This window comes from Trachypithecus francoisi, unplaced genomic scaffold, assembly GCF_009764315.1.
Source record: "Trachypithecus francoisi isolate TF-2019V2 unplaced genomic scaffold, Tfra_2.0 Lachesis_group10, whole genome shotgun sequence".
In the NCBI taxonomy this organism is placed as follows: domain Eukaryota; kingdom Metazoa; phylum Chordata; class Mammalia; order Primates; family Cercopithecidae; genus Trachypithecus; species Trachypithecus francoisi.
Genome location: NW_022681455.1, coordinates 56,098,259 through 56,115,218, shown reverse-complemented (window position 1 = coordinate 56,115,218; position 16,960 = coordinate 56,098,259). Strand labels below are relative to the sequence as shown.

General features: G+C 33.8%; 1 protein-coding gene across 4 annotated transcripts in view; it reads left to right on the top strand.

Annotated features, from left to right (window-relative positions):
* COL21A1 (collagen type XXI alpha 1 chain) overlaps positions 1-16,729 on the top strand; it is a 201,247-nt gene extending 184,518 nt beyond the window's left edge. For 3 of the 4 annotated variants that reach the window (XM_033217498.1, XM_033217500.1, XM_033217501.1), the window contains 10 exons: positions 2,385-2,438; positions 4,042-4,113; positions 5,809-5,844; positions 8,497-8,541; positions 11,457-11,489; positions 12,093-12,239; positions 12,335-12,389; positions 12,919-13,119; positions 13,907-13,984; positions 15,488-16,729. In XM_033217498.1, the coding sequence (XP_033073389.1) occupies positions 2,385-2,438; positions 4,042-4,113; positions 5,809-5,844; positions 8,497-8,541; positions 11,457-11,489; positions 12,093-12,239; positions 12,335-12,389; positions 12,919-13,119; positions 13,907-13,984; positions 15,488-15,675 (909 nt within the window). In that variant the 3' untranslated portion in view covers positions 15,676-16,729. The remainder of the gene's footprint in view (positions 1-2,384; positions 2,439-4,041; positions 4,114-5,808; positions 5,845-8,496; positions 8,542-11,456; positions 11,490-12,092; positions 12,240-12,334; positions 12,390-12,918; positions 13,120-13,906; positions 13,985-15,487) is intronic. The other variant, XM_033217499.1, reaches the window with a different exon arrangement.
* The last annotated feature ends 231 nt before the right edge of the window (positions 16,730-16,960 follow it).

The window sequence follows — 16,960 nt, the reverse complement described above, 5'->3', positions numbered from 1 at the left end:
TTATTAGCTGGTGCACAATGGGCTCTCTCATTGTCTGTTGGATTCTCTAATTCTTAAGAATGAAGCCTAAAATTTCATCAGCTTTTTTTTTTTAATTATTATTAGATACACTGCACTGTTGACTCACACTGAGTTGAAGGTCAATTGTATCTGGTGGACTTTCCGTAAAAGGTTTTAGAACAATGTGTTTTTGCTGTCTGCCGCTTAAGCAGATTCTGCTGATTTGGCTGGGTAGGACAGTGAGCATTTCCAGTATCACAGTTTGTTTATTTTTACATGACTTACTCTAAAGTTGGTTTTCTGCCTCTTGTGCTTGTACAATTATTCTGTTAAAAATAGATCCAAAATGTTGCAGATATTAAATATAATCTTTTCAGTGAAACGTTTTAATTTTTTTCATGCAGTATATTAGGTGTTGGAAACTTTTTCTGAAAAGGGACAGAAAGTAAATATTTCAGACTTTGAGAGCCATACAGTCTTTGTTGTAACTACTCAGTTTTGCCATTATAGTGCAAAAGTGGCCACAGGCAATACCTAATCAAATGGGTATGGGGTGCGGCTGTGTTCTGGTTAAACTAAGAACTTGCATTGGACTGGATTTAACCCATGGGTCATAGTGTACTGACCTGTATATTAGTTTCTTTCTGCTAGTTTTGTCAGCTTATGTTTGTGGCTTGTGCTGTCAATATGACTGATAGAAGTTCTAGGGTGAGACAAAAACGTATTCTGTAGGGCAGAGATGAGGCTGAAACTGAGGCAGATCTTTGGAAAACCTCTAATGTATATTATAATACTTAAAAATCGCTGTGGAAATATTGATAAGTCTATTTAACTATACTATGTTTTGGTTTTAAAAAAACATTATCTGCCCTTTGCTGGATATGTACCCAAAGGAATATAAATCATTCTGTTACAAAGATACAAGCACACATATGTTCATTGCAGCACTATTCACGATGGAATGAACCCAAATGCCCATCAGTGATAGACTGGAAAAAGAACCATGGAATATTATGCAGCCATAAAAAAGAATGAGATCATGTCCTTTACAGGGACATGGATGGAGGTGGAAGCCATTATCCTCAGCAATCTAATGCAGGAACAGAAAACCAAACACCACATGTTCTCACTTAGGAGTGGGAGCTGAACAGTGAGAAGACATGGACACAGGGAGTGGAATAACACACACTGGGACCTGTTAGTGGTCAGGGAGTGTTGAGAGTAGAGGAGTATCATAAAAAATAGCTAATGCATGCTGGGCTTAATACCTAGGTGATGGGTTGATAGATGCAGCAAACCACCATGGCACACATTTACCTATGTAACAAACCTGCACATCCTGCACGTGTAACCCAGAATTTTAAAAGATAATAATAATTCTCTAAATAATACTAGGATATATTAGCTTTATCAAGTCAGGTAACTTTCAACAAATCTCATGTCTGTGAGTTTCAACTTAAACCATTATAAAATTAGAAATTTTAAGGAATCATTCTGTGGTTCAATAACACTGTTATGTGCTAAATGCTTTAATTAACTCTAATATGATCTTCACGTGTTTCTTACTGCGAGCAGCCTACAAAAGTTTTTTAAAAGCTGAAAATGGCATTGGTTTGTCTCACTGATTAGTAAACCCTAATTGACTGTGGGTAATTATTGTGTTCCCCTTCTAGGTGTCACACCAACCTATTTAATTATGGGCTTTTGCCAGACATTGGGTTGTGATTTCAGATACCAAAGTATTCGAAAACCAGAACTACGTTTGACAGTCTCTCCTTATTGGCCAGAAGACTTGTTTGCTCTTTCTCTATCCACTTTTCCTTTTCTGTGTTACATTCTTTATCCTGTCAACTTAGTCTTGTACTCCAAGTTTCCATCTGTTAGAAAGAACTGCACTGGAATTCTGAAAAAGCACAAGCTAAACATTTTCTGATTCACACTTCTTCAAAAGAAGCCATTGTGCATTTGAAGCTACTTTTCTTTCCTTCAGTTGCATACTGAAGATGAGTCCTACTGAGAAAGTGAAACAGGATAATGATGAGGGTCTCAGCCTGGAGGATGCTGTTAAAATACATGGCTCCCACCTGTGCAGTGTGTTGGCTGGACTTATTAGTGCTGGCCATTAAAGATTTGACTCTCCTCCCTTGTACTTGATGCTACCAGCTGTAACACAGGTTTTTAGAGAGGCTTATGAATGTGTGGAACCACTTCCTTGCCTAAAAGAATTTTTCTTAATAAATAGGTCTGATGTACAGAGTCTATCAAACAATTGGAAAGTTAAAAATGTAAAAATTATTTTAAATATATTCCCTTTAGTGTCTATATCAGATATATTATGACAGAATTGTTTTTAAAAAATGCCAATGTTTTTGATGTGTTGACAGGGAAGCAAAGGTGAACCTGGAATTCAAGGGATGCCTGGGGCTTCTGGGCTCAAGGTAATTTTGATGCATTTGAAAATATTTTCAAAGAAATTGTAATGTAAATTCTTCTCATCATTTAAGAAAATTAACATTTTATATCTCTTAAGAGATACATGAAATTAAGGATTACCTTTATCATGAAATGAAATTGTCAATACAGCGTTTCATTTCTATTTTTTTAGATACTTTGTCATTGGATAATAAAGACATAAACTTTGGCTTAATTTTTCTAAAAATGATAAAATTGTATGCAAACAAAAACTTACTTTCTGGTCCAGAGAATAGACTTCTCTTAAACAGTTGAAAACAAGAGTGTGTAGTTCTCCTGAATGATACTGTTCTTTGTTTGCTTATGGGAGTTTCGTCTTTAATATAGAACTCAAAATGGCCTTTACAAGTTTCCTCCAAACCACATGGGTTGATGTTTATTTCAATGAGTATTTTAATTCACTTCCAACCTTCAAAAATCTAGAGAATGATTAGATGACTAGGGAGTAACTACAGTAAGCAAAAAGAATAAAGCCTCATTTTCTTTTAAAACAGAGAGTGATCTTTAGTTGATGTTATAGAGTTTTGGACTAATGGTAAAACACAAAACAAAACGGAACCATGAAACGCATTCAGGATTATGTTCCATCGCTTATGAATATTGTCAATGCATTATTAATATGTGCTTGCAAATAATTTATTTAAGACTTTAAAACAAAAAACTTTATTTCAGAAAGGACAATTCCTATAGGATGATGGAGACTGGAGAAATGGAATTAAGATAGCTCATGTAGTATACCCTGTACTGAAAAATAGCTCAAGAATTTATTACTAACAAAATAATATTCCATATATATAAATACATATATATAAATAATTAAATTTAACTACCAGGGTGTTCATTCCAACATTGTTTATAAAAATAAAAATTGTGAAAACTGTAATGTTTAACAGTAAGAATTTTATTAAATAAAATATAGTTGATAAATATGAATGCTCTTCCATAATTAAAAATTATGCTATGAAAAATGATAGCATAAGAACCTTATAATATTAATATATTTAGAGGTTAAAAGATATAAAAGTATGCATATATATGAGCACATTTTAGTAACTATGTATGTTTATGAATTAGAGTTAGCGAAAAAATATATAACAAAATAAAAATATTGGGTTATAAGATTTTTAATAGTTTTTATTATTTCTATTATCATTTTGTAACAAGAAAATAAACTTTTTTAAAAGTAGCAATTTGAGAAAAAGCAGTTTCAAGGAGAAAAAGTGTTAGTAAATAGGTAAACAAAAAAGATACTTGTGTTTATTTTTTTTACAACTTTTTAATTTAGTTTATTATTGAAATTATAAAGTATGATAAAAAATAACAAATATTTACAGAATTTTAAAATATGAAATGCTGTGAGAATTTTTCACCTGGAAAAGACAGAGAAAAATACAAGAAATTTTACTGGGATTCTAGTAAACATTTTATTCTTTACTATTTATGTAGTAATAACTGTCAATAATTTTTTTAACCATTCATTTTAAAATTGAGATATGTAGAGTTAAAAACAGTGGTATTTTTCCATAAGCAGTAGATCTGTGACCTTTGTGGAATTTCTGTGTTATGTAGGGAGAACCAGGAGCAGTGGGTTCCCCAGGAGAACCAGGATACATGGGTTTACCTGGGATTCAAGGTAAAAAGGTATGCATTGGTTAAGATTTACAGTTCACTTTTAGCCGGTTACTTGCATACAAGTTTTTCTTTTGTGAAATTCTTAAAGTAAGACTTGTTATTAATATATTTTTAATAAGGTACCCTATATATTCCATGTATATATAATGTGTTCAGCCCCATGCTAATAACTGTGGCATCTTTTATATACCCGCATGGGTATTGTCTCCTAGATGAAGACCTTAGAGAAGGCATGCAGATCAGAAAATATGAATGTACAATTAAGTGATATCCTGTAAATTCAGGTTTTTTCACAATCCAGGTGAGCTAAGAAGTTTTTGAGGAAAATTATCCAATGTCAGGCATTCCTATCAAAATATGAATACCCCTCTTGCCAAAACTGGATCAAATTCTGGAAGGATAAAACTTATGCCCAAAATGTTTGACCATGAAGTTCCTGTCTATGAAACAATTATGTTACATAGAAGTTTATTTAAAATTAATTTAAGGAGTTTAGAAATACAAGTCAAATATACTAATTTAAAGTATTTTGGCGAGGAAAGACAGCAAAACTAGGTTCTCTCTCATTCTGGTCAAGTAAGGGAACCTTGACTTGTATGTATATAAATAATAAATGCTTTTATTTGTTTGGAGGTTTTAAGCAACAATTGATGCCTGTGTGCCTAAGAAATCCAAGCTACCGCAAATACAAACATTTCAGGTTAAAAGTATATCTATTGGTTTTTATTCTGGAAAAGACACAAACTCCATATCCATCTTCATGTCCCCTGCTATTTATTTTTCAACATCTTATTTTCTATCCCTCATGTGTTGTCTACAGGGTGCCTAGATCATACACAGTATGATCCTTGGGCTTTTTGTTCTGATAATAGGTAGGCAGCACTGGCTGAGACAGAAATGTCCCCACAGAGCAGCAATCAAGTGACTCTTAGTAAATGTTAAGGAAATCTACTATGAATATGGGTTTGGGATGAAGAGAATTTTCTTGTTCAAAACTTGTCATTTAAAAGAAAATCTGTGTTTTTTTTTGTTGAAAATGCAAAACTGTACTCTAGATAGCATGGTGAGGTATTAATAGAAAGGAAATTCAGAAACCGTGTCCAAGTTTAACTTTCGGCAGGTGCTTAACTGGCCGTTTCATTATCTATAAAAACAAGGGCATTGTATGAGTTGGTTTCTAATTTACCCTTCTAGCTGATAATCTACAAAACTTATTTTTATGGAATATAATTTTTCTTCCAAAAGCTCACTTTTGAAATATATGTTTTCTAAAATATCACTTAAATATTATGCTTTACTTTGTCATTGTTTCCTATAAACTTATGGTTACTAATAGCTTAATGGAAGATTTTCAGTTTGATTTCATAAAACAACATTTGTCAAAATAAGTCCTCTCTTGTTAGTTTGTCTAATCTAAAACTGTGAACCATGTAGAAGTTTTCTCCTTTCTGGGAAATTAAAGATTGTGGTGAATTTTCTTTCAAATGTAGGAGCATACAAAAGTGTTCTTTTACAATATAATTTTGACATAATGTGGTTCTTCTCTCTTCCCAAATATTGTCTTAGGAGTCAACTTCTGTGTATACAGGCGCTTGTGGAATTTGCATGAGATGTTGTTTTTCTTCAGCAGAGAAAAATATATGTTTATTTGAAACTGTACAGAATATACTAGATTATGATACAGATCAAACTGCCTTTTTGTAGGGGGACAAAGGAAATCAAGGTGAAAAAGGTATTCAGGTATGTTGTTTGCTTTTTTTTAGTAGGCTAAGCAATAAAATCAGAGCTTTTAAAAAATTCTTATTTTACTTTTAAATTCCTTTGTTTCAACATTAATATAAAGTTGTTGAATCCTATTTTCTCCTTTTGCTATTGAGCTTCTCAGACAAGACCAGATCTGACTTTAAAATTCCTCACCACTTTTCTGTTGTAGAAAACTTAGAAACAAAATGATTCAACAAAATAAAAACATAGATTTTATTATATACTTCTAATATGTATTTATGTACATATATACATATATATACCACATACACACACATATATATGTATACACACACACACACACACACACACACACAATGTTTCCAAAAATGATTTGAAATTGTTTTATGGCAAAAATTTGATAAAAAACCTTTAACCCTAAATGTAAAATATATTCAAATCAACATGTGAAAGGAAAAATTAAACCAGAAAATTATAACAGGCTAGGGAAATCTAGGGTGATTTAGAGACATTTAGTTTTGGGTGTCTTAGCAGCAAAGGCAAAGAGAAGAACTATGTTACTACCTCAGGAGACAAGGGTAGTTTCACCTCAATTAAAGTGCCTATGGAATGGGTTTTTTCATTCACTGAAGACTGACCCTTGAATAGGATGCCACTAACTGAGTCAATGAAATAGTTATCTGGAATAAATTATATCTGATGGTCTTTCAACTTTTTAAGTTTTAGAAATATAAAACTTTTCCAACCATAAATTACCAATCAAGTGTTCAGACAGTATTTTAATGATGTTTTTAAGTTTGTAAGTCTCAGTTATAGTGTCTGAGCTTTGCTATGCAGAATAAGCTGAAAATACAAAGAAAAATACTCTGAACATTTTCACAAATGTAGAATTCTGAATGCTCTAGAATTTCTGGAATTGTAAGAGAAAATTTCAGATTGAAATAGTTATAGGCAAAATTTGCTATATCCCCAGTTATAACAGTTCATATTAATGAACTTATTCTTCATAACATACATAAGATGTTTTAGAGTGGTATGACAAAATTCAGTTGTTTTTCAGACATTTTTATTGAAGATCTTCAAGTACTATGATAATAGGCTTCCTTTAAGTTAATATTGAAGTTGGGAGTGAGGTAAATGTTAAGGAAGTGTCTGTGAGCTCTAGACCCATATATTCTAATTTCCTTCTTGGTACTGCATTTAGATGACTCATGGGTACCTCAGGTTCAATATGTCCAAAACCGAACTTGTCATCTTTCCCCATAAACCACTTCGTACTCACAGATTTCCTGTCATGATAATCAATGCTGAATATCTCTTGAACTTGACATCTTCTACCTTTCCCAACTGTACTAGTTATTTCTTGTCAGGGGTCCTGGGCTACTGCGGTATCTTCCTGACCCGTCTCCTTGAGTCCAGTCTACTTCCTTCTTCCACACTTTTATATGCATAAAATAGCTAAGCTATGTATCTGCTTAGCAATCCTTTAATGGTGCCCCACACATGTTAAGATAAAGCCTGTCCCACCAAGTGCCTTCTGGGCTGACTGAATCTTCTTTAGTGTTTTCTCTTGCCACTCCACCCATTCTTATCCAATCCTGCTCTGCTGCTTTAGCCAAAAGAAACTACCTGCCTTTCACCTGTGTCTTCTCTCCCTGATACACCCTCCTATCCTTTCTCCAATTGGATACCTCTTACTCATCCCTCAAGGCTGCACAAAGGGTGAGTCACATTCCCTACTCTTTCTGTCAGATGGCCCTTCCTAAGTTCCAATAATATCCAACCCAGATGTTTATACATTGTAGACTTATCAGCAGTATTTTCATCATTCTAGATTTATCTCTCTTACCACACAGTAAGTGACTTGAAGTCTACAGTGATATCTTTGTTTCAGTCCCTAAGTGCCAGGAAATAGGTGTTGCTTAATAAATATTAGGAATTCACTTATGTAAATTGATGAATTCATTACTAGGCAAGGGTGATGTAAAATTGTAGTCACTAGATCTTTCATCGATTACCTTATCTAGATATATGTCTTCCTAGGAACTGCTAATTAATTTGCACAATAAATGTAAGGATGAAGTAGTGCTTCAGAGTCTAGCACAATGTCCCATGAATGGTAGATACCCAAAAATATTTATTGAACAGATAAATGTGTTTATACCTTTATTAAGTTTTCTGTTCTCTTATTTATACTGACTTAAAGCTCTTCATTTAAATGACTTATTTACTAAAATGTGACAGTATATTTTAACTTTTAAAAATAAAATTTTCAACAGGTCTTCTTGTCCTCACATGTCCATAGTCAACAATGAACATAATTGCCACTGAAATTAGTAAAATGTCCATATCCATTGAATTTTTAAACTATTTTCCCACTGTTAATATGGACTTAGAAGAACATCCTTATTGTCTAGAATTATTTACGTGTTTCACCCAAATCAGTAATTTGTTCCTTATCTCTGTCCATTTTAACTATAAGATTAGGATGACTTTTCTTCTTTTTCTCTGAGTGACTGACTTTCCCATCTCTCACGTAATTTATATATTTGTATCACTGCTTTTGTTACATTTCTTCTGGAACTCAAGGTAATACATAGTTTGTATTGTATATATGATTGCATCATAAGTGTGCAAACTAATCAATAATGTTTATTTATTTTAAAGGGTCAAAAGGGAGATAATGGAAGACAGGGAATTCCAGGGCAACAGGTATTTTTTGGTTTTCTTCTGATAAAAAATGAAATAACAAGTCACATAACTGGACAATGTTGAGAGAGGATTACTTGCAAATAAAAATGGGTGGGGAGAAGGATAAGTACAACATACATTCTAAGCGTATAAGGTTGAAAGTGTAGGTAGTGTGGCGATAATGAGTTTCTTTAATTATTTGTTTTATATTTTCACTTTCTCATAATGATAGCATTGGTGGCTCTGAATTTTGTTTTTTAATGTATCTTAGCAAACAACTGAAGGTAGAAAATTCCACCCATTTCTTAGGGGTAGTTATTGGCCAAAGAGAGCCAGTCACACGATGACAGCTTGTTCATACCTGCTGGTTTGTCTTGCTTTTCTTCTTGAAAATCAGTTGGGGCCACATGTAGTGGATAAATGTACTTTTTTCCCTTTAGTTTGTTCAGAGAGACAATTTACCGCTCTGGAGATATATTAAAATGCTATCCTGAGAGACAGTGTTGTAGAACAGACACACACAGTAAGATGGCTTTGCTTGTCTCTTGACTAAACCCTTCTCGTTAGGTGGTATTTCAGTGAGATTGCCATGTGACTGTAAGTTCAGTCAGAGCCAAAGTGGATGGACAAAGGCATAAAGGAGATTGGTCCTTAGGTAGTATGTTTGCTGCTGTGTTGCTTGTAGCTGCAGAATGCTGGACATGGTTCCAACTTCGTCAGGTCTGAAAGGGCAAGCTGGATATGTGAGTCCTCCCAATGGGGTGAACCTCTTTCTCTGAGGGTGAGTGGGAGAAAGATTCTACAATTATACCAACTCTGGAGATAGTGGGATAAAACTGGGTGGTGATGTCTCCAAGGACAGGCTTCTCTGTGTCCCTTAGTTGGAGGAATCTGAGAGACCATTGGGAAGAGTGTAAGCATAGGGCCCCAAGGTTATCTGCAATATGGGATGGAAGGTGAGTGCCAGGTATTAAGAAGAATTGAGAATTTAGAAGCTAACAATAAAAGTAAAAGCAAAAGTAACCAAGAGGAGGAATGATTGGAATTGCCTCAGTACAATTATGTTCAATAAAATATCTTTCAGTTTTCTTGATCCTCCACTTGACTCAGACCCACCTGATGACACAAACAACTCCATCCCTATTCCCCAACCTGGCAACACAGATAAACTCTTTGAGTTTCCTTAAGTTAATCACAAAATATCTGTAAACCGCTGTTCCCGTAGGACCTTCGCCCCTTCATCCATTTAACCTCCACAGCCCAGACCTTTTATCAAAAAAGGTTACTCACAATAACTCTCAGAAAAGAAGGATATTTCCTTTAGAATTTGAACTCACAACTTAGCTAGCTCACTGGCGTATGGATCACTCTTTCTCTAAGGTTTCACTAACTTTTTCACTTCTCAAGGAAAAGAGTGTGTCTGCTCTCCTAAGGCAGGATTTGGGTTCCCTAGAAAGCTTCTGCCCTCGATTGATTGGAAGTCACATTTCTCACCACCAGGAGCTTAACCTACATGGAGTACCCAGGGCCAGAGCAGCTGTTGCTTTTCAGCGGCTGAAGAGTCATCCCAAACTCTTCATGTAAACATAGTCTTAATTACCTGTCACTCTACCAAGCATAGCACATGTTTTTTTTTGGCCCTCGTTTTGTGAATGGAATCAAAGTGGATATTTCTCTCACAGAATTGTCTTAATGAGTTCTCAGGTGACAGCTGTTTTTAGTTTTAGCTGTAATTCAATTCCCATATTGAGAACTTAACTATTTCGTCTCCCTTCTTATGTTGGCACTAGTTGTTGGATTGTATCTTGTAAGGATCACTCCTTCATTTCTTCAGAAACAAAATTCAAGTATGGCCATACAAAGTTCGTTTTACTTACTAAAAGATTCGTATACAAAAACTAAATATTTGGTGTTTTATGAGTTTTATCTAATTCTTTCCTTTGTCTAATTTGGACGCCATATTTGAGGAGCCTGAAAATGAATCAAAAGATATACCCCCAACTCAGACTTTATTGTGTGCAACATTATACATTAAATTTCATATTAAATTTCAGAGCACTGATTTTTTATTTTAAAGTTGAATAATGAAAACCTACCTGTTATGAAAGTTTTATCTTTTTACCTGAGTGAATATTAGGAGATTTTTGAGCACAGGTGTACATTGAATTGCAAAAATGGAAAATGTTAATACCTTTCCTGAGAGTTTTTTCCTGTATAATATACCACTGAAATAAATATGGAAAAGAGGAATGGGAAAGACTTTAATGGAGCCATCCAGATGTAGCTAGTAATTATAGTTGAATGGGCTTCATGCATGGGCTCCCCAGTGTTTATATCACTGTGAAAAAATACCATCTTTTACATGACATTGCTTCTCTGGTCTCTTAATTACTGGCAGTGAATGGTTTAAGCACAGGACAGCTGGGGGTTTTCTCTCTTGCTAGTCACTTTTAATGGTATCTTTGTTTTAACCCATCCTTTGTCAATAGCACCCAATCAAAATTTAGTTTTAAGAACATAAACTTGGGAAAATAGATGATTTATCTTAATTACTGAATACAAGAATAAATATACCTAATATTTAATCTGATTTGAGTTTTGATTTTTATTAAAATAGTGATATATTTTAAATTCAGTAGAATCCCATTCTTACCCATGTGGTTCAACGTGCAGCATTTGAAAATATTCATATCTAAGAAGGAAACAGTTAAGCAAATTAAAATTTTTATATTATTCGGTTAACATATTTCCTAGTCATTAGCCTTCTCTAAAAGGCAAAAAGCGTCTCTTTTATGTGTAATTCTGTCACTAATGCTATCAATATTTTCCAAATTGAAATTTTAAATTTGATTAAGTATGTGGTAAAATGTGGATGCCATGTTATAGTACTGTAGCTTGCACGTTTATTATAGTTTTTTTCCTATTAATTTTCAAAGGGAATTCAAGGCCATGATGGCGCAAAAGGAGAGGTATGTTTCTTCATATATTATGCTCTCTTGCTCTCGTTCTTCAGTCCTTTTTGCTTGGGTTTCAATACTATATAAATCTAGCTTTTGAGTAAAAACCAGAAAACGAAACGTTTTTCATCTTCTTCAGTGGAAGTTCCCAATTAGCAGTTTTCAGAATATGTACATTTATACTGAATTTGATATGAAATGTGAATTGTCAGTGTTATTGGTTTTTCTGCCAGACTTGGAGCTGAATTTTTTCTCCATATTTTTGAATAAAGAATATTGTGCATTTCTGTATCTGTCGGACTCACTAAAATGCAAGCTCCTTGTGAACAGGACTGTGTTATGCCCATTGTGATATCTCTGGCAGTGTGCATATTACCTATGTAATATACTCAATCAGTAGTGGATGTTTGTAGGTCTGGCTGATTGCATGGATGGATAAATGACAGTTTAATATGATATGAAATTTCCCTTCTGGTCAATGACAATATTTCCAGCTAGTCCTTACGTAGCTTACATATGTATACATTCATATTCACATCCTTAAGGAGTTTCATGATGGAATTATACCTTCTGAAATATTTAAGTAGAACTTGTAAACATTTCTCTTGCTTTTAGAGAGGTGAAAAGGGGGATCCTGGTGTTCGAGGTGCCATTGGATCAAAAGGAGAATCTGGGGTGGATGGCTTGATGGGGCCTGCAGGTCCTAAGGGGCAACCTGGGGACCCAGGTCCTCAGGGACCCCCAGGTTTGGATGGGAAGCCCGTATGTATTCTGCTTCTTCCAGAGTTATTATATTTTCATTGATTTTTGCTCATGTTCTTTATGTGCATGTCATAACCCCTAATACTTTGATGTAGGGAAGAGAGTTTTCAGAACAATTTATTCGACAAGTTTGCATGGATGTAATAAGAGGTAAGTATCAAATACAGCATTTTAATCACTTTTTTCAAATTACAAAAGTAATACAAATTCTTAGGACAAATTGTAGAGGATATAAGTGAGGTGAAGAATAAAACAGATAACATTTATAAGCCTCATCTACTTTTCTTCAACTAGTATTTTTATAAAGATTTATCATATATACTCTTTTATAATCTTTTTATTAAAGAAATTTATTATTTGTCATAATTAGAATTTTCTTTTGTAGCATATTTTTTGATAATTTAGTTCATCAATATGAATATCTATAATTCCACCAATTTCTTTTAGGGGCACTTTTACTTTTTCCCCTATTTTAAGCAATTTCTGTAATTAAATGACTGCATAGAGCAATGAATATTTCCATAGTCACATTCCTAGAAGTCAAATTATTGACCAAGAAATATGCACATATTCAGTGCTCATAGTTGTTTTCTCTGTAAACTGAAAAAAAAAATAGAAATATAATTAACACCAACTCACCATTTAAACATAAAGAATGGGGTTTCTTTGTTTTTAAAAGCCCAGCTACCAGTCTTACTTCAGAGTGGAAGAATTAGAAATTGTGATCATTGCCAGTCCCAACATGGCTCCCCGGGTATTCCTGGGCCACCTGGTCCTGTAGGACCAGAGGGTCCCCGAGGATTACCTGGTTTGCCAGGAAGAGATGGTGTTCCTGGATTAATGGGTGTCCCTGGACGTCCAGGTGTCAGAGGATTAAAAGGTATGCAGTTAGTTTGAACAAGAAAATGAATTTTAAAAAGTTATTTTTAAAAAAAATTCATATCCTATATCCATTTAATAGTCAAGAAATAACTTTGTTTTCATGATAAAAAAAATCTGTAAATGCTCGTCTTTACATAATTTGCCAACTGAATTAAAGATAAATTATTTTATTTTTTTAATGCAATATTCTCAAATAGAGAAGTCAAATTTATGAACACATGAAGTTACAAATTAGAAAATGTTGCCAATGTACTGGGAAATTTTGCTTGAGTCTAGAAAAGTTTTTAAATGGAAAATCATGGATGCCATTTCCTTTGTTTTGACTTTGGTAACTTTCTGCACTGTTACCTTATTCACTTTTTTTCTATTATAGGAAAAAATAAGTTTTGCAATAAAACTTCCTAATAGCCCACAATTTCTCCTTGCCTTTGAAAGTTTATATGAAATGTTGATTGATAATTCTTTCGTTTTTGTTTAATAGTATATAAACAATTTAGATGTTTCATAAAGTAATTTTTAAAAAACTATGATTAACACAAAGGGCTAATAATTCCAAACCATTTTCTTTTCTAAATATTTGATTCCCATTAAGTCTTGCAACTAAACCACTGATCATTTTAGAAATTATTGCTTCAAAAATTGTTATCCATTAGTAAGAAAAAATAGATGGCAAGCTGGTTTTTAAAAGACATTTTTCTTTCATGTGTATATTAACAGCTTTGAAAGAAACAATCTAGAAGGCAGTGATTTTAAGTAAACTTACTCAGATGTTTGACACCCTGCAGGCCTACCAGGAAGAAATGGGGAAAAAGGGAGCCAAGGGTTTGGGCATCCTGGAGAACAAGGTCCTCCTGGTCCCCCGGGTGAGAATTGCTACCTGCTCATAAGTGTTGCTGCTCATTTTGCTTTAAGAAAAGTCATCATAGATCTATGTGAAATAAATTGAAACCAAGACATCTGTTTTCTTTTTTGAGTGATTCACATTTAACACACTGAAGTACAACTTCTAGAATATTTTTCATATATTATCCTCAATTTATGAATCCTTCAATATTATGTCTTGCTTATCATTTAGTTTAATATCTATTCCTTAGAAGAGTTCTAGAATCGTTTATCACCCCTGCTTATCTGGTGTATAACACTGTTTAGTCTTTTTATTTTTTTATTTTTTTTTTTTTTTTTTTGAGACAGAGTCTGGCTCTGTCGCCCAGGCTGGAGTGCAGTGGCCGGATCTCAGCTCACTGCAAGCTCCGCCTCCGGGTTTACGCCATTCTCCTGCCTCAGCCTCCCGAGTAGCTGGGACTACAGGCGCCTGCCACCTCGCCCGGCTAGTTTTTTGTATTAACACTGTTTAGTCTTTATGACCCTCAGAGAAGCAGAGAAATGCTGAAGTGGTTAAGTAATCTCTGCTAGCTGTGCTATTTAACTCTGTCATGTCTCAGTTTCCTCACTGGTAAGATGATGATGATAATGTTATCTCCATCATGACATTATTGGGAGATTAAATAGTTTCTATATGTAGCTTTCAGAACAATGCAGGACAATCACAGTTATGTTTTCAATAAATGTTTGCTATGATTAGATGTTATTAAGAGGCTTTGGAGTTGATCAAATGACTTAATACTTGTTTATGTAAAATACCTTGAACAATACTTACAGTTGCAGTTAAGTGCTAAATAGATGATTATTATTAGTAGTAGCAGGGAATAGAGGAGTAATAAGAGGCCCAAACCACTGTGCTCCTTCCCAAAATCTGAATATTTTGTTTTTGTTATTTTGAATCAACTATAAAAGGCCAGTATCCTAATCTAGCTTTTGTTTCCTCGAGCATGCTAATTTAACTAATCAGGCTATGTTGGACAAATTAGGGCTTTCATACCTATGTGTATTGATGACTATTATACTAAAATAAGAATAATGCATTTAGATATGGAAACTAAAAATATGTATAATAGAAACAGTCATTTATTTGTTGTAAATATGGCACAAAAATTACTCAGCTTTGGCTTATATATCACCTGTCAATTTATAATAATATTGGTAAAAGATAGGCTGAAAGGAAGAAATAAGATTGGACAGTACACAAAATGGAATATTATAATGTTAGCTAAATGTTTTAATCAGTAGCATGGTTGCTATGTTAATATAGCTAGTTTTCAAGAAGTACCGATAACTTTTGGATGCCTCTTTTCAAAGCAGAAGACATGTAGAATTATCAAGAAAATGCCTCTACTTTATAATTAGTGCAAATATATAAAATATTCAAGAGGTTTTTCCTTTTTCAGTTTAAGTTTCTTGCTGAATCAGCTATTTCACTATGAAAAACTAAAGTTCTCTGTTTACATCTTGCCAATGTTCCATTTTAGGTCCAGAGGGCCCTCCTGGAATAAGCAAAGAAGGTCCTCCAGGAGACCCAGGTCTCCCTGGCAAAGACGGAGATCATGGAAAACCTGGAATCCAAGGGCAACCAGGACCCCCAGGCATCTGCGACCCATCACTATGTTTTAGTGTAATTGCTGGAAGAGATCCATTCAGGAAAGGACCAAACTATTAGTGTCTGATGCCTCATTCAGCAGCCTAGGCATGGTGCTTTTTCTGTGGTCTTTTGCATCTCAGGAAGATAACCAACAGTAATCCCTTGAAAAGAAACTTAAGTACCTCGGTGTTTTTATTTTTTTTTCTTATGAAAAAAATATAAAAAGTCACATATACTGATTTTAAAGGCTCCTCAGTCATTTGGAGCCCTTGGATTAGCAGCATTAATTAAATCTCAAGGGTTTCTTATAAAGTCCATTTATGTTAATCAAAGTTGAATATAAAAATCCACCATTACCTGTTAGCCAGTTTTAGTCACTGTGAAGTATTTCACATTCAGCCTCCATGCAGTAGAGATTTGAGTTTAATTTCATGTCTATGTGACTTTCATGTTTCATATCTCATAGCTCTTGCTACTACAAATAAGCCAAAACACCTATCTGGTCATTGGAAGTAAGATCAGGGCTGATATTCACCTGGGATAGACAGTATTGGTGAACTACTCATTTACTACAGTGTCTCTGCCTTGCTAAAGGGCAGTGGATTGCCTCTTGTTCAGTGTTGTGAATAGCACCTCTGAATAAGATTAGTGTGTTTCTTAATTCATGTCAAATTCTAAAATTAGATTAATGGTGGTGTAAGAGTATTAATTACTTTGGGAACTGTCAAAATTAACATTAAAAACATTTTACACAAAAAGTTTCATTGTACATTCAAAGAAAATGTAAGTTCAGAAGTACTAAAAGCCTGTATTTTATACTTGTTGATTAATCAGAATGTTTGTTGTATGCCTTCATTTTCCATTTCACTGCTATGTGTATGTCCATATATGTTAATTTTCATTGTAGCAAAGCTAATGGAAATAAACGCTCTAGTTGAAAGAAAAGGAAAACTCCTAAAGTCCTAGAATGTCTTGTTATTTTTAGCTGACTGTAAAATATTATGAACAGTCTTTGTGTATTGTTCTTGATGCTTTTGTAAGAAACAGAATTTGAAATATTTCTTCCTTATCATGCTCAAAATTTTGTTACATGCTTGTTATTCAGAGTATAATAAAATGTGTACAGGCCTGATTACAATGTCTTTTTTTATAACTAATTTTAACTGATTGTTGAGTATGGTATGTGTATTATATGGTCACTTATTCAATGGATATAATTTATTAAATCATTCACTCTATTCTTAAAAAATGTGTTCACCTGAAATAAGAAATTACAAATTGAATTGGTGTGCTGCACACCTGAACAGTTGCAACACTTACTTCCTAGCACAGTCATGGCTGTTGCCCAAAGTTTAACTTTATT